We start from the raw sequence: 17,196 nt of genomic DNA, 5'->3' as shown, positions 1-17,196 counted from the left end.
TCAATATCCTCCATTGCTTTCTAATACAACAATGGATCCAAAACGTCGCCATCTGCTACCATAGCAAGGTTTTCCGTGAAACACATATAGCGAACGGGCGGGTTCGCAACCCTCCCACTACGTCAAGGTTTTCTCAACTCTTGAGGTAGAACCGACCTACTAGATGAACTACCATTAAAAACTCTTGCTGATAAAGCAGACTCTTCAACAACTGTTGTTGAAGTTTCAGTAGTTTCATTGAAAAGCTCATGCAACACGACTTTACTACGTGTAATGTGCTCCCTAGTATGATCCTTCTCCAGGAAAGAAGCGTTCATGCAAACAAACACCCTATTTTCCGACGGATCATAAAAATAACCCACTCGTGTACCTTTAGGGTAGCCTACAAAGAGGCAAACCCTCGATCGTGGTTCCAACTTCTTGGGATTTTCCTCAAGCAAATGTTCTGGACAACCCCAAATGTAGAAGTGATGTAACTAGCTTTACGCCCGTTCCACAACTCCAGAGGTGTTCTCACAACACTCTTGAAAGGAACAAAATTGAGTATGTATACCGCAGTCTCCACTGCAAATCCCCAAAACGAGTTTGGCAAGGAAGCGTAACTCATCATCGAACAAACCATGTCCAACAAGGTTCTATTTCTCCTCTTCGCTACACCATTTTGCTGAGATTTGGGAAACGATTCCATATTCTATCAAATAGCCCTGGAATGACGAGTCTAAAAACTCTCCACCTCGATTCGATCGAAGTGTTTTAATTCATCTATTCAATGTGTTTTCAACTTCAGTCTTGAACTCTTTGAACTTTTCAAAGGATTTAGACTTCTGTTGCATAAGATAAACATACATATACCTAGAGTAATCATCAGTAAAACTGATAAAACACTCATAGCCACCTCGAGCTCGCACATTCATAGGACCACAAAGGTCAGAATGTACTAACTCGAGAGGCTCTTTGGCTCGATAACCTTTTTCAGTAAAAGGTCTTTTAGTCATCTTACCCTCAAGACAAGATTCGCACACCGGTAAAGAATCTTCTTCTAACTCACTTAGAAGGCCATCCTTAACCAATCTCTCAATCCTATTGAGATTGATGTGCCCTAATCGAAGGTGCCAAAGTTGGGCATTTTATTTTGGAGAAATTTGTTGACGTTTAGATTGAGTTGCGATTTTAACCTATTCTATGTTATGGAGGAAACTTATGGCTAACAGTCTTAGCACATACAAGTAACTTTCTAGATACGCTGTACAAATATTAACATCATCTTTATGAATAAACACTTTATTCACATTAAAAGAAATAGTGTATTTACATTGCAACAAGCACTTTACAGAAATAAAGTTCCTCTTAAGTTCAAGAACAATATATACATCATGTAAAACTAGAAACCTATTCTGTAAAGATAATTGGATCCCTCCCACTGCCATAGCTGAGACGACGTGCCCAGTGTCTACTCGCATTGTCATCTCACCAGCCTCTAGCTGTCGCTAGGATCTAATTCCCTGAAAATAAGAACAAACGTGATTAGTGGCGTCTGAATCAATTATCCAGGCAGAATCATCATTCTCCACTAAACAAGTTTCAAGTACAAGTAAATTATATTTACCTTTATCTGCCTTGGCCTTAACCTTGGCGGCTTTTCTTTCCTTTAGCCAGCAAAGACAGTTCCTCTTCTAGTGTCCATCTTGGTTGCAATGGAAACATTTTCCCTTTTCAACCGACGGCGGATGACTTCTTGGGGCGAAAAGTGGCGGGTTAGCAGGCGCCTTCCCTTTCCCTTTACCACCCTTCTTCTTCTTCCCCTTTGCATAGTTAGAAGTAAAAGGTGCAGACTCCGTTCCTAAGGTCAAACCTCTAAGGAACGTCCTTGAAGATGAAACAACATTTGCCTTAGCCTTCTTCTTCTCCTTACTTTTCAGTAAAGATTGGTTGGTATGCAACTCGTTGAGGAAAGTTGTAAGGCTGTATTTCACTTTGTTAAGAATCACATTACTAACAAAGTGCAAGAAGCTCTCGGACAAAGAATGCAGGATTATGCTAAGTTGGATGCCCTTATCGATAGTAGACCCATTCAACTCTACCACATTGAAGTAGACCATCATGTTAAGCACATGTTCACAAGCAGAGGTGCCTTCTTCCATTTTGGAGTTGAATATATACTTAATAGCCTCGTGCTTGAGCTGTTCAGACAGTTGTCCAAACATCCCCCATAGGGACTCCATGATCTCACACGGTGAGACCATGGGCTCATGCTTCTCTGCCAAGATATCATTAAGACTTGCCAAGATATAGGCTCAGGCCTTCTCATTTTCCCGTGTCCATCGCTCGTATGCCTCCCGAACATTTCGAGCGGCATTCAGAGCTGGAATAGGAGGACAGGCCTCCGTAAGAATAAACATGAGATCTTCGATGATTAAAATTGTCCTGATCATGTGTCTCCATGTTGAAAAATTATCGCCAGTTATTTTCTTAGCATTAAGTAAAGCTATTGTGGCTGTGGCCATTTTCAAAAACTTGTTGCTGAAAAACGAACAAAACTTTTATTAGATTTTGCTAAACCACAATTTAACCAATTAATTCTGCAAAACAATTTCAAGTACCCTAAGTGAAAGACTTTTATTTTGCAATGATGCCCTAGCGAGGCAGGACAAACGTCATCGGTGGGGTGATCAGATGCCCCTTCACTGGGATGAAACCTTTTCAACCATTAGGTAGAACCAACTCTTGGAACTGAACCTAACAACCACCATTTATTTGGTCTAAAACTGTTAACCTTTAACAATTTCGCGTAAGTGTGACCCATCGCTTTCGGTGCCAGAGTCCCGCCCTAATGAGCCCACCGTAGGGAAGAAGCAGATTAGGACAAAAGACTAAGTAACCTTATCCTCTTACAATAGATCAAATTAAGAAACGCGTAAAATTGCCATCCTATAGGGGGGACACTCCCAGGGTGCCTCGAGACGATGCGCAGAAACTTTATTCAATCCAACGAGAGAGACTGTGGTTTTGGAAAGGTACCAGTACACAGCGGAAGACATCAGGATCCATAAGCACTCTAATTCATTAATTTTGGCATAAACAAAAACATGCTTAAACAGAATTTAATGGGTTTCAAGAAGATACCTTTGAAAAACCGTTGAAATCTTTATTTTCAGCTGCAAATTCCTCCAAATCTTTGTGTAGATCGCCACAAGATCTTTCCTACTATTCTCTTGGTGTTCTAGATTGAGTTGTGGGACTCAAAATAAACTGAAATCAAAGGAAATTTGGAGAAAGCTCATTGCAACAACCCAAAATGAAGAACATCTTCTTCATCCGAATTTTTCGGAAAAATTCATTTGGTTCATCACTTCAACTTCACTCCAATCTCTTATATATCACAGACGTTCATGCAAAGATATTTGCTGCATTCCATGCAGCTCATGCTTGGAGTAAATGAAGGTTGAAGATAATGGGTTTCATGGTGAGCAACTTGAAGATGAAGATGAAAAACCATTTTTCATTTTTTGCGTAATTTTCTATTTCCAAAATCTATTTTGATTTTAAAATCATATTTTATTTCTAAAATCAATATTTATTAACTTTACAAACTAATTTCATAAATTAATTTTTTAATAAAATTAATAAATAATTATTTAAATAATTTAAATAATTCTAATTAATTTAATATCCAATATTAAATTAATTTTTACACAAATTCATTTTCATATATTTAAATAAATTTAAATATATATTCTCTAATTTCATTTGATTCTAATTTGAACGTTTCAAATGAACTTATCACGTTACTCTAGAGATAATCCATTTCTGAGCTAGTAGGGGAACCTCGTGGACCTACAAATCATGGGCTCCAACGATCCAAGATTAATTGGCTAAACACATTAGACCGATCTAATCACCATTCGTTAACTAATGGCTTACTCCACTAATGCCCATAATTGAACTCCCCTCACTGTAGATATATTATGTCCACTCGATATAACCATGATTAGTAAGTCAACCCTTCACAGGTTGTTCATAATAACGGCTAGGTCAAATCTCTGTTTTACCCCCAAAATTACCTCTTGTTCCTTAAGTCCCCACTGATCCCCTAATAAACAATTGTTTTGTGATCCAATCAACAAAATCGAGTCCCTCTCAGGCCAATGAGAAGGCGGGACCCCTTGTTCAAGACCTAGAATCAGCACTTAAGGGAACAACCTCGCTACTATCCCTAAAGCAGATAGGAGTGAATTCCCTCTTGCACCCTATGTTCTCAACTATCTATCCAGTCTTACCCCTAAAATGGGAGTCTTATTGAGCCGGTGCAGTTGAGTCAATCCTCACCTATGAAAATCTAAGTGTAATTCCGAACAAACAGGAGTTCATAGTTAGCTCAGAATTAAGGTCAAGTTACCTAGGTCATCGCTTTGAAATAGTCAGTCTTAAACAATAAACAACATTATAAAGTAAGAGTGACTCATTTCGTGATCCGATCTTGTACAAACCCTTTTGCACAAGGACACCCCCACTTCTCATGTCCAATATGAACGAATTATGATCACTTCGTTTGTAGTACTTTACAACTCCTTGTAACAATAACAAAGCAGGACGTATCCAATAGTGTTACCAGAATAAGGTACCCAACCTTATTCATATATCATAGATCATTTTAACTAGTTACTCGAACCTGATCCACCTTTATGTCTCCACATAAAGTTCAAGTACTCATCCAATAGTTAAGGGATTTTTTGATTTATTGGATTTCTATTAAACAATATGTCTATTCAATAACACCTTTATTGAATTTTCAGAATAAGTTCCATTGTTTACATACTACGAGTTTTAGGACATAAAACCTAACAAATTCTCACTTGGACTAAAACTGCAATGGTAACTTATATATCTTATATATAAGACTAAGTTTCTGAGTTTTATAGAGAAATACAAGAAACTAGGGCATCCCATACCCATCTTTTATCATTCGGTATCTCTATACCCGATATTTCACCCACATGCCCTAGGTTATCTGGTATTCCTAGTTCTACTACGTAATTCTCAAACACTTTAGTCGAGAGAATCATTGTAAACACTGTTAGTATACAATAGGCTTTTGAATAAAACTATATGGGGATCGGATCCCATTCTCAATAATGGCTAGGAAGCACACTTTCTTCCCACTACATTGAAGTATTCTCAACTTTTTGAACAAGATGCATCTGATCTATCTCAACAACTCTTTGTTAACAGTCAGATCTAGAAATCTTTAAACTTTTTATACTTTGATCTAGCCATTTAAATATCCGAATATTTTCAAATGGCTTTTGACAATTTTTATTCTTAATAGAGGTTGCTAGAACAAACATAATTTTTTGAAAATGAACATTTCATTTATTAAAAAAAATATACACAATTTATTCTTTACAAGATTTAACAGTTAAAAATAAGTAGCAACTTCTCCCACTAGATGAGCTGAGCAAACGGTCCCAGGGACAACTTAGCCTGGTTACATTTCTCTGCTCTCTTCACGACAAGATATTGAGGCCAGTGCCTCCTCCAGTGCCCTTCTTCGTTGCAGTGGAAATATTTCCTTTTCTATGCAGCGATATCTTTGTCTTTCTTTCCAACAGGCTTCTTTTTCCATTTTCCTTTGCCTTTATTCATAGGAATACTCTTATGCTTTGAAGGGTAGGCAATCAGGCTTGGAAGACATTCTTTTCTTCTCGGTAGTAGTAACATTTACGTCTGACACTAGACTCTTTGTTCTCAACATTTTCTGGTAAGCCTGTAGCTAATTCAACAGAGTAATCAAGTTGTATTCAATTTTATTCATCAATGCATTCAGAATTGCAAAAAACATCGGAAGAGATTCTAAAATAAAACCAACTAGACTTCTCTCGTTCATGACAACACCATTTACTTCTGCCACATTAAAGTGGACCATCATGTCTAGGACATGTTCACAAACATTAGTCTTAACTTTTATGTGACTGTTGTAAACGTATTTGATGGCATCATGCCTCAAGGTGAAGGACAGTTGTCCCAACATCCCTCGCAGAGATACTATAATCTCTTTGGCAGTACTCATATCCTCTTTGCCAACACATCAAATAAGCTGGCGAGGATATAAGCACGGACTTAATCATTAGCCCTAACCCATCTGTCATATACATCCGGAACATTTCGGTTTGTATTAGAGAAAGGAATGGAAGGACAATCCTCAACTGAGACAAACCACAAATCATCTATCACAAGTATTGTGTTCAAATTTGATTTCCATTTCACATAATTATCCTCGACGAGTTTATTTGATGTCAACATTTGTATTATTGAACTTGTCATTTTGAAATTTTAAATCCAATCAAGTTTTAGCAATTTTAATAATGTACCCAAGATTATTCTTTTTCAACGATACTACAACAAGACATTCTTGTCTAAATACTATCTCTAGAATAACTCATATTCTAATAGTCATTTAGGTTTCGCTTTTGGTCAGACATTATTAAAACTTAATAATTATGTAAGTGTAGACCCACCATTTTCAGACGTCAGGGATCACTAAGACCTAAGAAATCCTATCCATTTCTGGAGCTTGAGTTTTTTCGAATCCTATGTTACAACCCTCCGAGGGGATAGTTGTAAAAGAAAACGACTAGCAAAGGGCCGCTTAAAGCTAACCAGCAGGCACAACATAAGAATCTCACGGTTCAAACTAACGGAAGAGACCGCAGGATATGTTGACACATTTCTTTCACCCACTTACTATGAACTACTTCCTCCGTTCACCTTGATATTGACTCATACAAAACTCTTTTCGAATGGAGGTCACTTTCAGGGTGACATGAAGCGTCATATGAATCTCACGGTGTGAACGGTGTGGAGTCGTGGTAGTTGAAATCGTAAACTTGATTTCTATTCGAACAACTTCCCCTTATTCACCCAAGTCTAAATTTAAGCTAAAAAATACTTTTCGAATGGAGGTCACTTAATATAACACTTATATTAAATACAAGAAACCCTAACATGCATACTATATATTATAACAAATTATAACATACTTTCAATGCATGTTGCATGCTTTCTATGGTGGGATTTTAAATCTAAATGGCATACTATATGCATATACAAGATTTATTTAATTATAACATACATCCAATGCATAAATAATTAAACACAAATTAATATGGTTTTAGTTTTGGCAAAAACAAGCAAACAAAAGCCTAACTATTACAAAAATAGCTTCAACACTGCTTGAACCGCTCCAAAACTGCTTGAACCAGACCTGAACTGTCTAAACCGGACCAGCAGAGTCTGAAATAAACCAGCCAAAAACCATTTAAAGTTGAACCGGACCAAATCTTAAGAGAACCGGTCGAACCGGCTGCTCTTGCTCTCGCCTAATATCTCGCTAAGGCTGATCGTTTAGCATTAACGTCCATCATCATGCGTTTTTCTGATCGTTTAGCATTTGCTTAATCGTTTAGCAACTAATGCATATCGCTTAACAAAGCTACATGATCGTGTAGTGTTTGCCTTCTATCGTATAGTGTCATCGTCTAATGCCAGAGGACGCTACACGATTGCTTAGCTCTATCGTTTAGCGTCGCGTCTTGATCGTTTAGTGCATGCACAAAGGTAAGCGATCGCTTAGTGCTATCGCATAGCTCTCGACGCATTGCCCAACTGCCACGCATAATTAAATGATCGCTTAATGCTATCGCTTAGCATTTCAACGCATCGTTTAGCTGCCGCATATAGGTAAACGATCGTTTAGTGCTATAGCATAGCAACTTAACGCATCGCTTAGCTTCTGATCAAAGGTAAACGATCGTGGTCAGTGATCATGCAACGCTATTGTATAGCTCTTCACCTCATCGCTTAGCTTCCATCCGAAGCTACACGATTGTGTAGTGCCATCGTATAGCAACACAACGCATCGCTTAGCTCCCGAGGTACACGATCTTCTAGCGCACAACACTAAAACAATCAATGCCCGAAGCTACATGACCATTTAGCATTTTCTTCACATCATCTAATGCATGAAGCTAAACGATCGTTTAGCTACTGAAGCTCAACGATGATATGAACAAAGGCTGATCATCTGGAATTTGTAACGACGATATGTTGCACGCACCGTGAATGCATATGCAATTCTTTGTATCAATGAAATTGGAACATCAGCAACCTGGCTCTGATACCAATTAAAGGAACTCTTAAACAAGAAAATCCATGAGCGAAAGTGGATCTTTCTGATTTAATTGTGAAAGAGTTACCACACACACATTATAACAAATAGATATGCATTATAACACTAATTACAGGTATGCCTTAACAAAAAATATACAAAAGACTGAGTAAACGTACCAGTTGAAGAAAATCTTCACTCGAACTCAGTCCAGTGGAAGCGAACTCCTCTACGCTTCTTATCGCTCAGAAAACAGTCGCCTAATAGCACCACAATCGTCTACATGATCGGCAGCGCACGAACCAAAAGAAGCCAGGGACGACACCACCACTCAAAGCCCTCGATATTCTCGGAGTGAGAATCCAAATGGTGGACTTTGATGGAATTGGTAGAGGGAAAAGGAAAAGACAATCGTGTAGTACAAATAAGCAAGTGGGAGATAATAGAAGACTATCGTATAGTCGAGTGCTTGTCGTTTAGAAAAAGGTACACGGTCGTGTAGGTTTTGCTAACCGATCGTCTAACAAATGGCAAAACGATCATTTAGGTCTGCTCGGCACGCTAAGCGACTGTGTAGTAAACTTAAGCAATCGTTTAGATATCATGGGTGATCATTTAGTGCGCGGGTGTGCGATCGTTTAGGACGATGGGTGCCATCATATAGGCTCTCAACACTAAGCGATCGTATGGATTCACACTGTGAGCGATTTTTCTTGCGTTTTCTACAAAATGAAAACAATTTTCATTTTATTCTTCAGTTACAAGAACTGAATTCGAACTTCCCACTTTTGCAGATTCCGGAGAATTACTCGACCAATTATCTCATCCGCCAAATTAATTAAATAATAAATATAATCATATTATATTCTTAACCTATAGTTTGATATCATATATCAACTATAGTATTTTCTCCTCTACTTGATATAAATCATATTTATATCCAATTTCCTCCAAAATTATGTATCTCATACATTTAGGTAATTATATCATATACAATTAACCAGTTCAATTATATCATATATAATCGAATTCCCTCTTTTCAATTTGAACATTTCAAACTGACCCAAAAACTAATTCTCAGCTTTATCCAAGCTACCAAGGGGACCTTATGGACCTATAGCTCGAAGCTCCAATGGTACGTGAATAACTGACTAAACTCTTTAGCCACGAGATCCACCATCCGTTAACTATCAGGCATTCTACTAAAGACCAACATCTGAACTCTTCTTACCACAAATATATTTCTGTGTCCATCGGATATAACCAATCATTAGTACGATGACCCTTCACAGATGCTCGTAAGTATAGTTGGGCCAATTTACCATTTTGCCCATGTAGTTATATCTCACTTCTTAAGGACCACTAATCCCTCTAATGAACAATACAACATAGTCCAACTATATGTGAACACCTTTCGCACCAAGAGAAGGTGTGTGGCGTTACATCGTTCAAGCCCTGGAATCAGCCCTTAATGGAGCTATCTATCTACTTACCCCTGCTTCGGGGAAGAAGTGAATTCCTTCTTATGTAGCTGAGTTCCCAGCTCCCAAATCAGACGAATCCCTAAAGTGGTAGGTTTGAGTTGGCGAACTGGCCACTCGCACCCACGCAAATCAAAGGACCGCCCTTAATAGCAGGAGTTCTCAACTCACTCAGGATTGAGGTCATGTTACCTATGGTCATCCTAGTGAAGTGAAGTCTCTGTCATGAACGGTGTTATAGAACGAGACGTTAACACTTCGTGGTTAGGTCTTATACAAACTCTTTGTATAGGACGCCCCCGCTCACATGTCCCCTATACGAATGATCAGGATCAGACCATCTGTGATAAGTCACAACACTTGTGACCATTTCACAAAGCGGGTCGCATCCATAGCGTTACCAAGATAAGGTTTCCCTCCTATCTATATACTACAGACCATTTTGGTTATCACTTAAGACATGATCCACTTGTATGTCACCACATACATGCTTAAGTTACATACATATAACCAAAGATTTTAGGTTTATTGGTTTGTGGTAAAGCAAATAAAACATTCAACTGAGCAAAATCAAGAAGTGAAGTAAAATAATATATATTATACATCACAAGCGTTCGTACAAACTAGTTACAAACTATAGAACACTAGACTTTAGAGCATCAACACCAACAGCTTGTTGATTATATAAAAAAAATATTATTTTGTCTATATTAAGTACACTATTTATACGTAAAAAATTGTAAAAAAAAATATTATTATTTAATTGAATTCACATATCAAATGAGTGTTAAGAATATTTAGACGAAAAGTACATATGTAGTTTAAAAGTATGTAACATATAACAAAAAAAAAAACCAAAAAATGAAAATTTTTTCCTAGAACATTTTCCAGCAAAAATGAGTGAAAAATAGAGATTTATTCTCTGATGATCCTCCAAATTTAGAGGAAATGAAAGTGAAATTGTTGAAGAAACGTGGTGACATTCCATTAGCTGTGACGATGATGGGGGAGATTTAATTAAAAAAAACATGATATAGTAAAAATATAGAGCAACAATAGAAAGAAGGAAAAGAAGATAATAATGAAATTCATGGAGAAAAATTAGCTACAATCAAAAGTTTTGATTTTGTTTTGGTTTCTCATTTTATATAATGAGTTAGTTGTTGTTCATTGCCCAAAAAAGAAATAGAGAAAAAAATTAAAAATTAAAAGAAAAAAATTGCAATTCATATTTTATTCCAACAAAGATGGGTAGAATTATTGAATAAAAAAGATTCAAAACATAAATAGTAATCATAAAAGCATATTATTAAATAAAAAAGTTTCAAAAAACTGCATCAGATACCTAGATATATGAACTCTACACCCAAAACATAGATATATGAACTCATACCAAATAACTTTGCACCCCAAACACAGACTTACGAACTCATACCAAATAACTTTTCATCCCAAATACAGACATATGAACTCCACAGGTATATGGACATCATATCTCAACTCTACGCCCCAAACAGTCCTTAAAAAAGACCTTTTGAAAAAAAAAAAAATTAAAGACATTTATCAAAATATATGGTCAAAGACGGGATAACAACAAATATATGAATTTAACAATCATATATTTTATCCAAATATAAGTTTAAAGATTTTAAACAATTTTATAATCTAATTAAAATCGAGTTTGTTATCCTACTCTATTTGTAGGTTTCAAAAAAATCCTATTGGATATTTATTGATCTTGACCTTTTTTATTTTTTATTTACCTGATTAATTTTATCCATTTTATATTTCTATGTCTCATTTGGTAATCATTTTATTTTTTATTTTTTAAAATTAAATCTATAGACGTTATTTCCCCAAATTTCTCAATTTATTATCTATTTTTTTAAAATAACAAGGCCAAAAATTGAAAACTAAAAAAAAAACATCTTTTAAAAAATTATTTTTATTTTTAAAATTTAGCTAAAAAATTGTACAAAGATGCAAATCATCGTAAGAAATGGAAAAAAAAAAAAAAAAAAAAAAAAAAAAAAAAAAAAACTTAATTTTTAAAAACTAAAAACAAAAAAATGAAATAATTATCAAATAAGACCTTAGTTTTTAAAAACTTATTTCAATTCTAGCTCTTTTACTTAAGAAAGATTCAAATCACCATAAGAAACTGGAAGAAAATAACTTTAAGTTTAAGATTATAGATATAGCATATGTTTGTGACAATGAGACTTTTTTGTGTTTTACGTTTTTTTTAAAAAAATTTCCTTATTTTTAAATAATATGAAAATTTTGTTGCTGTGATTGTAGATAATTTTTTATTGGTAAATATGATTCTACTTGTGTTTGAAAGGGGAGAGGGCTTGTTCAGTTTTTGAATTGGGTTAGTCAATTTTAATTTGTGATTGTTATGCTTATAGTTGTTTAGTATCTTAAATAACATTTTTAACATGATACATGAAATTGAAACTAGAGTACTGCTTATGGTTTTTTTTTTTTTTTTTAATTCTTTTGCAGAGTTGTCCAACTCTACTTATGGAATTGCAAGTATGCAAGCCTTCAATATGGGTTTGAAATTGGAACTAGACTACTCGTTATAGAGTTTCTTTGTTTGATTTCAAGCATGGTTTATGTGAACAAAGTTTTATTTAGAGCTTATTGTATGATTAGAAGTTTGTTATTCAATCTTTTGAAGTTAAAAAATAGTTGTTGATCATATTTTCATAGTTGGAGCTCATTCACATACTTTTTGTTTCTTTTGTTTAGAGATTCCGTTCGTAAGTTAGTTTTCTTCTTGGTTAAGCTCTTTGAAGGTATGTACATTTTTGCAGTTGATTTTTTAGCATCCTTGCATTTAACTTTTTTAGCATCTTTGAAGCTTTTTGAAGGCTGGAGCCCTTTGATTAGGAACAAAGTCGGAATCATTAGAATCAGTCGACGCATCAATCCTAGGAACTAAGACTTGGGTATTCTCCATGTATAGAAACAAAAGAGGAAATATAAGTCAAGCAGTAAATTACCTTGAGGAATGAAGGATTAAAGATGAAGATTGGAGTGTGGTGAGTTTGGTGGCTAAGTAAACCATTTTTTATAAGGGATTCTGGTACGAAAAACGAAGCTCTTCACCTAAACCAAGCCAAGACATGGATGCTAGAGGATTTGAGTCACCCAATTCGAGAAAGGGGCAACTGTGGAGGGTGAAATTGAACCCAAATAGAAAATTAAATCTGAGGTTTGGGTAAAGACAGTTGAGCTAAGAATGTTGGCTAAGAAAAGTTAGCCAAGCTTAACCGGCAACCCAAAGGTAGAAGCCAAGTTGATAGACTTTCAAATGGCTTTTGGCTAAAACAATATTGTATCTTATGTATAATGAATGTATATATATATTTAAATAAATATATGTATATATATATTTAAGTAAAAAGTATATAAATATACACGTGTATATTTAAATAAATAAATTTATATATATATTCAAAGCGGGGGTCTTTTGAGAAAATGCCAACCCTTATGTGTTAGCAGCTGGGCCTATGAGCCCAACTGGCCTCTAAATGAGGTCAGCCCAAAGTTAATGGGATTGGCCACCAACCCCAATCCATTTCTATCCTCAATTGGGATTAATTTTCATAGTTTTTAAATTAGTGGAAACCTCTTTTAAAATGTTAATTTAAAGACTATTTATTTACCCAATTTCGTTTGTGTAGCTCAATTATTATATTATTAAAGAAGCATAACTTAAGAATAATTATTGGTAAATCAAAAGTCATACTTCCATCTAAATGTCGAGCACATTAAGAGTTGAAGTTCGTAACAGCTCGGATAATGATGGTTCAGGTGGAAAACGGATAAAGTAACGATTAATAATGGCTTAGAAGCTGAAGAGACAAACTATGTTGAATTATTACATAGACGGCCTATATAATTCAAGGGGTGGTATGTTTTTCAACCTATTTTAATTGTTACTAGTTGGCTCAAATTCAAACCCAATTCTAATTTGAGTGTTGAAATGGATTTGGCTCAACATCACAGTGTTAGCTTTACTCGCTTTTCTTGCAGGATATCCCGTTATTCTCCTTCAAATACAAATTTAGGTGCAATTTTCGGTATCAACATTTACTATGAACACCAAATATTAGCATGTGTATACAATATTTACGGTATAATTTTATTTGTTCCATTTAAGGACAAAACTCGAAAAGGTCTTAAATGAATCAAAATTTTCAACAAAATTAAAATATTGTGACAAAAATAAAAATTGTCACATTAACCATTTCGATGAAACAACAAATTGTTCCAAAGTTACTCCTTGTATATATGCGATTTTTTCTAAAATTTCGTTGTAATTTGTGAGGATTTTGCAAAGGTGCGACGAAAATGTTAACGTCGCTACTTTTTTACGATTTACATAGTAATTTCGTTGCAATTTGTGAAGATTTCGAAAATTCGTCTCTAAAAATCTTCACTAACTAGGATTCGCTAACATTTCTTCCAACGTGTACTTTTTCGTTGCTAAAGATTATGTGCAATGAAATAAAGATCATATCTTTTGCATTGAGTACTATAATAAATTACTATAATAAATTTTATTCTTTAATTGTTGTTCAAATTTGATCGCTAATGTCATCTCCCAACCAATTTATGTTGACTTTGAGTTAGTCCAAAAATGAATTAAATTTTATAAAAAAAAATATATATATATATATATATATAATTATCGTAAATTATGATCGAATGCACATAGCCTGCAATACATTTAACTATTTTCCTTTCGTGTAAGCCTCTAGAAAAAATTTCATGTATACTAAACCACATATGCCGAAACATCGCTATTAAGCGCATCAATAATCGGCTGGTCTCGAGTTAAATCGGTAGCCGGAGTTTCCAAGTTAGGGTTCGGAAACCAGTTGGTCGGCTTAATCGCCGCGATCTTCTTCCTATTTAGGCACAACACAGCACTGTTACGGAAATCCTCGACAATCCTGAATTCCAATTGATCGCCGGTACCGGAAACCGGAGACGATTCCAGAGCAAAAGCACGGCGGAGGTAAATCTGAGACGCCGATTTGTTTCGGTTCCGTTTGGCGCTAATTCGCGAGTCTCGAATCTGAGCCAACTCGCCGGGTTTCAAGTACTTACGGAATTGTTTCTTGCGATTTGCTGCAGTTTCCATGGCTTTTAACCGGAGAAAAGTTAGGGTTTAATAGCGAATTGAAGTTCGAGAAACGGGAAGAAGGCAATGGAGGGAAATTCAGAAAATGAGAGACGATGAGCGGTGGCCGGTGAGTTTGAATTTATGTTGTGGTTTAATTTTAAATCCTGTTTTCATTTGGATTGCATTACCTTTAATCATTCCTAAAATCTTATCTCTTTTATTTTTATATTAATTTACGTTTTCAAATCTATTTCGGATCATCCAGTTTTTAATTACTTTTATCAAATAATAATTTAGATTAAATTTAAAATTAGTCATACTATCATAATTTTATTATTATTATTATTGGTGAAAATATCGTTTTGGCATTTTGAAATTTGTTTAATTTTAATCCATTTACTTTTAAATGTTTGATTTTAGCTTACTTTCAATAAATCATAAATTTAGTCCCTACTACTAACTATTTTGTTGTTCGTTATTTTTAAAAAAAAATTATTTATTAACATTTTTACTATAAATTTTGAAAATTATTATTTAATAGCTCAATTTTATAAATTTTTCTTGTATTTTCTTACATGACAATTATTATTAAGTTTTAGGATTGTTTTCAAAAATAAGAAAACGAGTCCACTTATTTACAAATATAACAAAATCTTATTATCTATCATTAATAGATATTGATAATCTAAACTCCAAACACAAACTATTATAACTCAATTGACTATATTAACTAACTTCTTGCTCCAAACACCCCCTTAATATAAGAAAATATTTAAAACAATTACGCTATTATTATTTGATAATCAAATTTGGTCAAAATTAAATTCAAATGACGAAATTTAAGATTTATTGAAATTACATGGACTAAAATCGAACAAATTTAAAAGTACAAGAATCAATATTTTATTTAAAACTAAAATATTTAAATAATTATAAATTATGAGAATAATCGAAATAATAAGATGTTTTGCATACCTATTTTGTCTTTGGAATTTTCTTAAACTTTTTATCTCCTCATTTATTAATGGTTACACGTCAAAGTGGTGAATATAGTAAAATATTTTAAATCATCTTAGTTAAAACTTAAATCTATTCGTTTTATATTAATATACTTTTTTAAATCCTTTTTCTTATGAAAATTTGAAGGATTCACTTTTATATATATAAACAATTACTTTTTAAAAATTAATATAGATTAGATAAAGTTAGTTGCAACTTAAGAACATATAAATTTTTAAATAATTATGAATTAATATCAGTGTAAAAATAATCGAAATAATTTTGTCCTTCGAATTTTCATAAATCCCTATCTTGTTTTTCATTACAATGGTAAAATATTTTAAATGATCCTTAGTTAACGTTGACCTACTAGTTTTCCAAAGATCAATGTAACTGACTTTCTAAGACTTATCGTAAGTTGTTGCTTCATACATGCATAAGCCTCAAACAAATTTATTTACATAAATACTTTTGTAACATCCAAATAACTGAAAATCTTTCAAAATAAATTTCATGAAGCCTGATAAATAAATAAATAAATCAACCATGAAATTCTAAATTCTCACATCAAGACTAGAAATTTAAAACACTTAAACATGAAAACATGAGCGAAAGCATTTCTTTGATCCCAATGGCGTGGTCACGGATTCCTTCTGTCATTCATTGATACGTCCTTGCTCTTACCTAAAAAACATAATGTAAGAAATGATGAGTATAAAATACTCAATAAGTAACCCCACTACCGGGATCAGGCTAAGCATCTATGTCCTCTAGATGTTACTTTCTAGTGAGATATGCATAAATCTCTACTTAGTTAGTGGTTAGTTGAACCTACACTACCGTAGATTAGGTGTACCCACAAACCTTTGGTGAATCCCGAAGGAAACACAAACCTTCGGTGAAGTCCCGAAAAAAATTACCATCTCTAGTGAATCCCGAAGGAGACACAAATTTCTAGTGAATCCCAAAGGAGACACAAACCTCTAGTGAATTCCAAATGAGACACAAACCTCTGGTGAATCTCGAAGGAAACACAAACTTCTGGTGGGTAACTAATTACGGGTGGGGGTAACTACCACTATCATAATCATAACATGCATCATGAAACATAGTCTCACAACATGCAAATACATAGCATCATGTCAATGTTCATCTAGCAATTCATATAACAAGGTAATTTGGTTCATACTGGCACTCGTAACATGCTTTAAAACATAATCAAGATCAACTTATTTATCCTCATGCAACTTGATGTAAATAGTCTTAGAATCCTCAAATAATAAATCTTAAATTTAACGCCTGGCACATAGGCGATTCCAATAGTATTACTTACCTCAAATAGCAAGTTTAAATAACAAGCAAATCAATCTATCCTTGCCAATGCAAATTCTTAAATCAAACCCAATGCA

General features: G+C 34.3%; 1 protein-coding gene across 1 annotated transcript; it reads right to left on the bottom strand.

The window, feature by feature from the left end:
* Positions 1–14,375: 14,375 nt before the first annotated feature.
* On the bottom strand, positions 14,376–15,233 carry LOC150038014 (uncharacterized). Its single transcript, XM_090311275.1, has one exon. The coding sequence runs from the start codon at positions 14,804–14,806 to the stop codon at positions 14,438–14,440; it is 369 nt and encodes a 122-aa protein (XP_090167401.1). The 5' UTR covers positions 14,807–15,233; the 3' UTR covers positions 14,376–14,437.
* Between the last annotated feature and the right edge of the window lie 1,963 nt (positions 15,234–17,196).

The sequence above is a fragment of the Benincasa hispida genome, chromosome 2 (assembly GCF_027475165.1).
Source record: "Benincasa hispida cultivar pf3 chromosome 2, pf3_genome.v1.1, whole genome shotgun sequence".
In the NCBI taxonomy this organism is placed as follows: domain Eukaryota; kingdom Viridiplantae; phylum Streptophyta; class Magnoliopsida; order Cucurbitales; family Cucurbitaceae; genus Benincasa; species Benincasa hispida.
Note: the sequence above shows the minus strand (reverse complement) of the source record. Positions and strands in the feature narration are given on the sequence as shown.